This window comes from Panicum hallii, chromosome 3 (assembly GCF_002211085.1).
Source record: "Panicum hallii strain FIL2 chromosome 3, PHallii_v3.1, whole genome shotgun sequence".
Lineage (NCBI taxonomy): Eukaryota > Viridiplantae > Streptophyta > Magnoliopsida > Poales > Poaceae > Panicum > Panicum hallii.
In genome coordinates, this window is record NC_038044.1 from 62,744,611 (window position 1) to 62,755,739 (window position 11,129).

An 11,129-nucleotide genomic window follows, 5' to 3' on the forward strand; every position below is an offset into this window, starting at 1 on the left:
GGAGACGAGCTGAGCGCATTAGAGGGCGTTAGAGCCCTCGGAGGCTCTAAAATTTTCTGGGGGTCCAATAGAGGGGTGTTCGGTACCAACCCTCTAAAATTTAGAGGATTTGGCCTCTAGAGGCCGGTACCGAACACACCCTTAATCTAATTCTAAACCAGCTGCCACATCATTGCCGGATACCAGAACGGGTCGAGGTGGCCTTTTTTTTAAGATCGATGCCGGCTGCTGCATGCCTGCGTTGCTGTGCCTGCAGTCTGATGCGCTGTTGCCTGCTGGATTCCCTCGCCGGCTGCTTTGGGGGAGCAGTGTCCGTGCTCGCTCTCAATGCCTCAATGGCTGCCTGCAGCCTGAGCTACAGGCAGGACCTACAGTGTGTGTGTCGTCGCGTCTGTGTGTATGTGCGCGCTGCTGTGCAGCTACGCATACACCTGCATCGGGCCACGGGCGGCGCTGGCCGAGAGGGGGGGAGGCAGGGAAGAGGGGGATCCCAAGGCCACGGGCGGCGCAGACGATCTCGCCAAGGATGGAGGGGAGGTCAGCTGGTGGAGAGCTTCCCGAACAGTTCTTCCGATCCCAAGGTTTTTCATGGCGTTCCAACTCGAATTCGAGCTGAATTCGAACGGTTTCGGCCGTTTTAAACTTTCAATAATTTGCTATGCCTGCAGCTCTCGCGTTCTTGGGAGGTGCTGCCGTGCTGGTGCACTGTCAGGGGGCTCCCTCTCATCTCATCAGCTGGGGACCCAGGACATCGGCATGCTCGCAGAGAATTCGAGGAGGACCACGACCACTTGGCATGGCAAAGGGAATATTTGGATACGGGGCGTCATGGACCTTTCCTGTGGGGCTCTGCCACCGCTTGGCCCCTTCGGTCGATTCAGTTTCAGCTCACGTTTTCTTCAGTTCTACGAGCATTCTGCTTCTAGGATGGTAGCAACAAATTAACTCTCGCAAAACAAGCAATATAATTTGATTACTGCAAATTCTACTTCTATCCTGAAACCGTAAAGAAAGTTTCAAAAAACTTCTACGTTGTTGCAGGGATTTGACTGCAGTTGGGAGTGGAAAACATGACGACAGCGATCCTTGGCATCGGCATCCAAGGCGACAGGGTCATTTGCCGGTCGATCAACTGAAGGATAAGGAAAAGGAGACCGAGCTTTTCAGAGCCCCCAAATGGGGCTAATTAGTGGGGCTGCTAGGGGATATCATAGTTTTATCGCCGCATTGTTTGTGCTCTGATGGGGGCACTCACTCAGACGACCCAGCCTACCCTAGTGTTGGGGGCAGCGCGTGCGCGTGTGCATCAGCTCGAAACAAAACCTGTCCAGTAACAAAGATAACAAGAGAGATCTGCATCTTTTTTGTTAGAATTTTAGTATCCTGGGCTCTGGTTGGTAATGTGGCTGGCTTGCATCCAAAGGGAAGCCACTAGCTCCACGATTGCAGGCTTTATTTCATGATCGCCGAGTGTGCTTCAGGTAGGAAAAAGAAGAAAGGATTTCGGCGAGAAAATGCGTGTGGAGCGGAGGAGATGGGGAATAAAATAGGTGAAGCACGTGGTAGAGGAGGATACGGGATCCCATCCTAGGTTTGAAGATGCTAGACGGTCCATGTTCAGAACGTTCCTGAAAGTGTCATCAGAGATCTGTGCTCTGAAATTTACCCATTCTCATCAGGACTGTGGGTTTTGAGCAGTATTTCGTTTTGGATATCTCGATCTTACTGTAATCTGATGAAATGTGCAAAGTTTGGCAAATTTTAGACAAAGAAGGAGAGTTGATGCTCCAACTACTTGCAAAGTTGGAGTTGAGACATTCAATTCGGGTATCTTGCAATGTCTATCCTTTCACCAGCAAGGATCTGAGTGAGATGAACAACCAAAAGGAAACTGCCTCAAGATCTTCAGGGTTTCCAATCTGCAGAAACCTTGCAGCCTTCAATTCATCTATGCAGAACAACAGCTACCTCCTTTTCCTTGCACACTGCAAAAGATAGTGTGCATTCAAATGAGCCTCCAATATATGTATGGCAAGCCCTATCTATAGGCCAAGATTTGCTCTTGTATCAGTATTCAGTACCCGCAAAAGATTGCTTGGGTTCAGAAAGAGGCGCAGGCCGAATTAACTTCAGCGAAAGTGCTATACCCTGTTGCTTCAGAATGGCAGGCGGGCAGGTGGAAGCTGGTGGATGCAGCGCAGCACGGCCCCCCTGCGCTGCATTGAAGCACCTGGTGCAGGTCAATGGCGGTGCTCATGGATCATGGATTCATGTTCATTTTTTTTTGAAAAGATTGCAGGAGCACTGCTATGCATGGATGAATTCATGTTCATGGATGGGAGCCCGTTCGAGTGCTCCGTGCTGGGTTTGAAATGGCAAGCTCGAGCTCTGTCTCTCTGCTGCATGACTGACAGAGTGCATTCAATTGGTTGCCACTGTTGCAAGCTAGTACTGTACTATGCTTTCACTGCACGTACAGAGCACTGTAATTGCAGAGTTGGAGATGAAGGCATTGCTTGTTTGTACACATTTTGTTATGGAGCAGGGCTGACCAATCACATGTGATTTGAAGTAGAGTTTAGGATACCCAAACTGTATTCATGATGAGGGGATGCAGTGATGCAGGCTATTGACTTCAGCTCAACTGCTTAACCACCAATTTGTTGCTTCATTCTTTGCTCGCAACAACGCCACATTCAGAGATCACACACACTTGTTTTTGAGAGCTCATGGGTTTGTGCTTTCTGATTGGACAGCTTTTATTAGAGGGCAATAGTAGCAAAAAGGCGAGACTTTTGGTTGAATGGCATGAAGAAATAAGTTCATCACAAACAAAAACAGCCTTTCAAATCCACAGCAAAAGGCAAAAAATTTCAAGATCATGCAGCCAAAGGGGCACCACATTTCAGCATTTGCTGACCATGGCATATCTGATCTGGACATCTGGTTAGTGGTGTACACTCACAGCCTTAACCCCTAAAAACCCTACCAGGAGGCCCTGCTTTAGTTCGCTCTGAAAGCCACTTTCTTGGCATGGAGCGAGGGGGGCACCACCAACAATCACTTTCCGATAAAATCTTTTCCCCCCTTCTCTCTCTATCTCACTTTAATCCATTCATTCTGTTTGTTTTTCTCTCTCTTCCATTCCATGGGTGACATTTCAGAGTGCTGGCCACCCATCTCCCTTCACTCCCAAGCTTGTCACTGTCTTTATGCACTGAAAAGAAGAGAGAGAACAACTGAGGAAAAGCACCGTGCTACTTTCTAAATTCTTGATGGCATTTTAGTTTTGTCTAAGGTTGACATCCACAGCAAGCATGAGTGGCAGTATTTTCTTTTGTGCTTTTTCATGAGTCTCATAGCCCATGCATCCTTGCAGCATTTCTTTGTCAATTGTCAGCTGAGGACAATCATGCATGCTGCTGCCAGTACTAGACATAGTGGCACGTATGTCATATCACTTTGTATATATGCTTGCAATTGAGTATCAAGTAGCAGAGGAAACAAAAAAAAAAGGACCAAAGCCACAACAACACTAGAGAATGGTACTGCTAATATTCTTCAGGTCACACCCCAATCTTGTAAAGATTGACGAGACTTTGAGTGAGATGTAGTACAGGCTTTAGTGTCTGTACTTGCAGATGGTGCATGCATAGCCAGTAATTGAGTACACAACTACACATACACATACCTCCTACTTCATGAAATATCCAACTTACTACAGAAATTAACAGCACAGTAATCTCACTGTTGTCAACCAAAACCATGCATATATATGATGATTCTACTATTGGAATGATGATACGTCCTTGCAAACTGCAATGAAACAAGAACATGGAAGCACAAAGTTGCAAGCAAGGGAAGAGCAACCATAACAGCACAATTAATGGGCCATGATGGATCTAGAGAGAGGGAGAGGTCAATGTGCCTGGCTAAAGGATCAGGCTCTCACTCTATCACCAGAGTGAAATGCAATGCATGCTATGCTAGCTTGTGTCCGTCTGGTCTGTGTGGTCCTGCTTGCCTTGTCCCCTGCAATGGGCATGATGATAAGAGCTCATCTCACCTTTTCACATGCCTCTCACTTCCTTCATATAGACCAAACCAATTACAGTACATGGCAAGAATCAAACAAAAACAAAGGGGAGAGAGATTGCATGGAGTATGGTGCAGCAGCACTCTTGGAGTTGGGGTCATGGGCCCTGGTTTTGTAGTGCAAGCAAAGCATGTCAAGAGGCTCTTTCACTGTTTCTCGAACGGGGAGCTCTACTTGTCTCCTTTTTTTTTTTCAATACTAGTTTCCTTTTGGGATGTCTGTTTGTCTGCCCATGGACACATCTTGATCTTGGCCTGTCTGTCTCAACTCTGAAGCAGCTGGCACTATTCCATCAGATTTCAGAAATGGACAACGTGGTTTTAGATTCAGAGAAGTACCTTCATACATGATACATGACTTGGAGCTTGCAATCAGGTGAATACGGCAAAGATGGTGCCCATTCTAGTTAACTTTGCATAGATGCTTCGCTCAAAATGTTCAGAAGTGGGTCCATTTTGCATGTCAGTTAGCTCCCAGGCATCATGGCGTCATTGGTGTGCTAAACCCTATGTTAGTATAGTAGTAGCTTGTGGTTTAAGCTACAAGTACGGTACGGTGTCGGGCGTGACCTTAATTTGTTAAGAACCTGATATGATCACGGCAGAGTGCTTGCTGTCTAAGATAATCACATGGGCCATCCATGTCTGAATAAACAGTATTCAGAGTCTCAGAAACATTGTCCCGGAGGTTTTCTGGATTTATGACACTGGAACTTCAGAACCATTCATGGACAGTTTCATCTCCTGCAATTGAACCGAATGAACTTGCTCGACTAGTCAGAGGTTTTATTGAATCATATCCTAGAGATTCAGTTCAAAGGAAACCTAACTAATGATTGGCTTTCAAAGTGATAGATTGCCAAAGGGAATGCATGCTTTGTTTCAGGTTTTCCAGGACGGGCTTGCTAGATTCAGCTTTCAGACACATTTTGACTGGGGATCCATGTTCAGGTTGTAGGGGCCGTCTTCGGATCACATGAATTGCTAAAAACAACAAAAAGATATGTAAATGTGATCTTCAAAAGAAGAAAAATCTGTTACAAAGGAGCTACATTTTTGCACAATTGAACAAAAAATTTCTTTAGCAAAACCATGTTCCTGAATGCTCAAAGCTGTCAGTCAGTACAGATGCAAGGCCGTTTAGAGTCAGCGATGACCCATTAAGAAAGTCCCAAGTTCAGGTCTAGCAGATGCAGCTCTTATCAGCAGAGACGTTATGCGCTTTATTGCATCGTGCATAATACCTTTTGTTTTCCTTCTGGTCTTTCCAAAAAAGGTGAGATGTGCTCGTGCAAGAAAGGGTGCAAAATACGCTTGGGAGTTCTCGAGAAAGTGTGATCTGCAACACTCGAGAAAGTACATTCTTCTTGGTAATCGTTTGACAATATTTCAATGCTCTCGAGGAAAGCATGCACAACGTTCATGTGATGACCAATGACGGAATGATGTTGCCAAGAACAAGGTTCTTCAGGTCATGTTCATAGCATCTGGCAATCATCAAGCAATTCGATGGACAACAGATGAAAAACGCAAACTTCATGTCATGTGGCCAAAGAGTGGGCGTGCTCTCAGACCAAAGCATGAACTGCTAGACAAGCGCGAAAAGGGTCTCTCTGTCTCCAACCAATTGTGATGGCATCATTTCCAGTGAATGGATGAATGTATGCAGAGGAAACAAAGCTAAGATTCAGATGAGGTGCTCACATGTCCTACTTTAGGGTTTATTGTCATCAACATACACATAGCCAGCGATTATTCTGTACTGCAAATGATGATGCAGGACAGCAGGTTATGGACTCCACTCCCAAATCTCCAAGCAACAAACAATGGGCTGATATGCTACAAAGGCTTTCTGAAGAACTGACTGAGCTATCCATGAGGACACAATGCTACTCGAATTGTACAGAAAGGTGAATAAACTGAGAGGACCAAACCAAACTGCAAAACCTGTCTGACTCGTCTATGTTTTTCTATGGAACATGTCCTACCACAAACCAACCGACACCATCCTTGCTGTTGCCCACTAGCACTTGCTGTACAGAACTGTTGCCACATCTAGCGTCAGGGGCTTAACTCTTCGACTGTGAGTTCTGGAAGCCTCATTGGTGACTGTCGGCCAGATTAGCTGAAGATGCACCGTTGGGAGACGGAGGGGTTGACGGTTGGCCACTCTTGTGGGGCGCAACTCCGTTTTGTTTCTCTTTGTGACTCGAGTCAGAGTTCTCTTCCTTGTCATCTGACTTTGAATTGAGAAACCTGCCTCCAGCTCCCCTGGCCCTTTTCAAGGCATGCTGATGACGTGACTCATGGAGATAGGGCTGCGCAGCACAGATGTATTGAGTTAGATACAAGGAGCTTCAGGGCCAAAAGGAATAAACATTTTACCCACAAAAAGGAAATAACCATTCAAGTTGTTTTTGTTTCAGATCAAACTAAACAGTAAGAAACACGTGTAAGCAACTTGCAGTGAGATCATCTGAGCTTGGGGGAACTTGATAGGATTCTCAGAATTGATAACCAGGTTTATCTCAGCCTTTCAGTTTCGAAAACAATCATGATACTAACAAGTTAAATTTGCTCCTGCTTAAAAGGTAAGTTTCAGATGAAAACAGAAGGCAACAATTCAACCTTTCTTCCATACTCTATTGTAACTCTGTGAATGTGTGGCATCCAATTTGTATTCCTAAATCCTTTACTGTTTTGTGATGAACAACACCCATGAGAGCATTATAAAACACGGTACGTTGAAATTTCAGATATCATAGAAGATTGAAATCGAAATAACATTCACCAGTAGTTTATAGTACAATGTGGGGCAGACGATCTTCAAGTAGAAGTAGGGAAGGTAGATTGGAGAAATTTGCTTGATTATTTGCTCTAGCACGATGGAGAGAAAAGCTAATTAAAAATTCCAGTTCATATCGCATGGCAGAAGATGGTAATAAAGATTTACCTTACGGCCCTTGATAAGCTTCCTTTCTGATTCAGCTTTAGCCCGAGACTGGCGTCGCCTTAAAATGGCATTGTATTGTTTTGCATTTACATACACAGGTTCTTCAATTGCATCAGTAGGCAAAGGTAAGCCAGTCGGATGCATTCCGACCAACGGTGGATGCATCTGAAAAATCATCAATTTTATTAACTCCAGAAGATCAGTTTAAATGGAGGATGTTAATAGCATATAGAAAGGTCTAAGACAATGCAATGACCCTTCTCTGATTGACTGTGAATTTGAATATACAATACTAGCAGCAGTGGTTATTGACCTACCCTCTCAAGGCAAGCAAGCAATTACTTTGTACTACCTCCGACTGCCACCATGGGTGGCTTGAGGATTGGGCATAAGAATTAAGGAGTCAAATTAAATGAGCTTGGTGCCCTTCAATCATTTTCAAATTAAGTAAATGATAAAAAAAATTGAGACGAGGCTCGACCCCATTTCCACTACCCACGAATAACATAGATACATGAGCTTGTGTGAGTTGGGACAGGTAAATCATAAATATTCCACAGAGTGGAAAGAACCTAACATCTGTGGAAGAATATATTAGATTACAATGACTTGTGTTTGCTAACAGAGAGAGTAAATTCATAAAAGCTTACCATTGGCTGTCCACCGTAAGCCGCATATAGGATTCCATAGTATGGATCAATATTTGGGTAGGCATATTGACCCTGACAAGCACAAAATATGAAATTAGCCAATACAGTTCACATGAATCTTGATGAAAATTAATAACAAGGCAATCAAAAGGACAAAAAATAGTAACTGCAACATATTTATTCCAGTGAAAGTCTAAGAAAATGCTGAAACTATAGCAACAACTATTAGATTAAAAATAACTAACTAGAGAACATTCACATAAAGAAAAGAATGTACGAGCAAAACACACGTTAGGTAACAATTTAGACTTAAGTGGATATTGATACATTAAGGAAAAATTGGTACCACCCAGGTGTGTAACATTTTCAAATGAAGCTTTGATATTTTAACAGTTGAATCTGATGATAGACAGCAATTTCCTAGCATCAAAAGGTCTGAACTAAAACGGGAATATATTTTGTTTCACTTCAACAACAGGGAAATGGTGTATTATATTGTCCTCGGCACACTATTGGAGTGTTGATCTTGATACAATCTGTAATATTACTTTTGAAGTAGTATTTGAAACAGGAAAGATGATTCGATACTGCATATTGTATTTCTTACATGTCTCTCTACGACAAAAACCTCAACCTTTTCTTAGACATAACTCAAAGGAGAAGACCAAAGACTGATAAGAACCCAGTAGCACTACTACTTATCAACAAGTGAAAAGTGGAAAGGGACAAAATGTGGTACCATTGCATGGCCCATGTCATTAGGGGCATAGGGAGCCACATAATCAGCTGATGGTGTGCCCACCGTTGGTTGACTATCTGAACTAGTAACTGGGGCTTCTTGCTGGTCCGCAGGTTCAGCTTGCTTCTGCTGTTGATGTTGATCCTCAGCTCTGTGGTCACCTGCCCAGGAAGGTACACAGAAAATGAGAAAAGCACGGTTGACTTAGATGTCCTTATGTGTTGAAAAAAGGACATAGACGATACTGCACGCACCATCATTTGTCATGTACTAACAAGTTACAACAGTACAATATAACATATTATATGCTAGCATTTGATATATATGGGGTGCAGAAGGCACTGACCAAATTTTCACCAGCTGATACAAACTACATAAAATTCCCTAATTCCTTCAAAGAAAACTGTTTAATGTTGTTTGGAAAGCTCAAACGTAGTGAGAATGCCTTACATTGTGATTCTAGTTCAGTAACCTCAGCTGTCAGGTCATAAATTACTTTTCTTTCAGTCGCATAGAGTGGAAGGTTTCTTCAAATAAAAGGGAAATAATGAAAGATGGTCTGTTGCCGATTAATTGGTGGCACAAATGCAACTTTTCGCTTGCATAATCTGTATTTGCAACACGTATATAATGAATGTGTTCTCTACAGTAATTCACAGCACACAAAAATGTGGCATGTGTTCCAAAAATAGTACACCATAACTAAAGTTCCAGTTCAAAACAAAGCAGTGCATTAGACTACAGTGTTACTGTAGACTACAGTGTTACTGTGAAATAGCATGACACAACATTGGATGGATCAAGCATACCTGAAACACTATGAACAACAGAAGTCATGATTCCTTTCTTCGCAAAGGCAAAGCACAACACAATCAGGATCAAGCACAGAGCAAAGGCAGACTAACTGGCACTGTTCATGTGATATCTTTAGCTCTTCATGGATGAAGCACACAAAAACTTTCCTGAAACCAAGTGCAAAGCTCATTAGCACTTTGCGGATAAAGCACACCAAAAAATTTCTAAACGCAAGTTTAAAGCATATCCAGGGAGGCAGAAACTTCACATGGTAATATTTTTTTTGGATAAAAACGAGCTTTTAAGAAGACCATGGAACGGACGTCATACATCATTGATCCCAACCATAGAAACAGGTATTAAACCTCATCACAGCAGGGAATTGGCCGGTAATAATTCAAACGCATGCATGCCAGAAATACTCCCAAGTGCCCTATATAGTACCAAGGCAGAGCAATCTTTACAAAAGGTCAGGGAATCGGTATCGGTGGCTAATTTACAAACAGCAAAACACGTACTCTACAACCACCCACCACCAAAGTTGACAGGCTGGTTGGCATAATAAGTAATAACCAGCAGTTGCCTAGAAAATTTAGGGCTGGTTCACAAATGAGTGAATTCCCCTCGGTTCCTGTGCAAATTTGAACTAGCTGTCTAATACGAAATTCCTGCGCTCTAAACAGGAGCCAATAGATGCCCAGTGAGTGACAAATCACAAGAATTCCCGAATTGACGTGGGGGCACCGGGTTGAATCGAAGCCCTACAATTTCCGCAAGACAAACCGCTCCGCACCACGGCCGGGATTAGCCTCGCGCCGGCGGCGCCCCGCGGCGAATTAGAAGAGCCTACTCGAATTGCGCACGAATTGGATAGGTAAGGCACTCACGCAGCCCGCAAATCCACATGAACTCGAACAAGGAGGGCGAATTGCCCGGATTGGACCGCGCACGGAGCCTACAGAAACCAAGCGAGCCGGGATTGCGGAATACTCACCGACGAGAGGAGGAACCAACTCGCAGCCGGGGTGGATCTCACACCCGCACCGGACCGGATGCGCGGCGCCCGGGCCTGCGGAGGGAGCGGGCGGCGGAGGCGGAGGGCTCGTCGGAGAGAGGGAGCGCGCGGCCGGCGGCAAGGCGACGGGGCCGGGAGGGTTTGGGCCTCAAATTTGAGAGCAGGGTCGGAGGCGGCTGTGGTGGTGGGGCGCGGGGCAGGCGACCTGCATCACCCTGGACGCATCGCGGCCACAACTTCCTGGACAATTTGACTTATTTTAATCGCTTTTTGTTTGAATTACCGCATGGTAGACTTCTTTTCTACTTTATCCACTTTTTAATTACCACGAGGTAGACTTTTTTTTTACTTTACTCTTTTAAGTTCTAACTGCTGCACACGCATCATGGATAAAACCATATCATAAGATGGCGTGAAGGAATATTTGAATCTGATAGCACTCCACCAATAGATACTTCTAGAACCATTAGAAAAGTTACATTCACCTCCAGTCTTATCTACCAACTTAATTGCTTGTATCCTCACAATTCTTACCAACATAATTGCCTAATGAGTATGCAGAATTAGTAGAGTTTGATGCGTTTGCATCCCAACAAAAACGTGAGCAAACTTGGATCCCAAACTCGCCTAGTACGGAGGACAACATAAACCAAACCAGCCATGAGAAAACCTCTCGACGGGCACGTGATCGCGGCCGTCGGTTCGCGGGGGCGGCGGGCGGGCCGACGGACGGCCAGCGGGCGCTCCACGCCGCGCGCGGCGGGCCCCGCGTCCGGGCGTGACGTGTGGCTGCGGGGAGGGGGCGTCCCTGTCGCCACCCGTCTCCTCCACCCCCGTCGGCTTGTCGTCTTCCTCCGAGAGCACTTGCTGATGCCAACCGAC

The 11,129-nt window shown here is 44.8% G+C and overlaps 1 protein-coding gene across 1 annotated transcript; it reads right to left on the reverse strand.

Annotated features, from left to right (window-relative positions):
• Positions 1–5,754: 5,754 nt before the first annotated feature.
• Positions 5,755–10,490, reverse strand: LOC112887452 (nuclear transcription factor Y subunit A-7-like). The gene is made up of 6 exons (XM_025953627.1): positions 10,227–10,490; positions 9,247–9,399; positions 8,438–8,598; positions 7,699–7,770; positions 7,049–7,213; positions 5,755–6,413 (listed from the first exon to the last, which is right to left on the reverse strand). The coding sequence occupies exons 2-6, from the start codon at positions 9,272–9,274 to the stop codon at positions 6,195–6,197; spliced, it is 645 nt and encodes a 214-aa protein (XP_025809412.1). The 5' UTR covers positions 9,275–9,399; positions 10,227–10,490; the 3' UTR covers positions 5,755–6,194.
• Positions 10,491–11,129: the final 639 nt, after the last annotated feature.

Bases quoted from the DNA above. Each gene is read 5' to 3' on its own strand.
- LOC112887452 (XM_025953627.1), bottom strand. From the start codon at position 9,274: ATGACTTCTGTTGTTCATAGTGTTTCAG. The intron at 8,599-9,246 runs GTATGCTTGATC...CTTCCTGGGCAG, and splicing joins TGTTGTTCATAGTGTTTCAG to GTGACCACAGAGCTGAGGAT. The intron at 6,414-7,048 runs GTAAATCTTTAT...TGTGCTGCGCAG, and splicing joins AGCTTATCAAGGGCCGTAAG to CCCTATCTCCATGAGTCACG.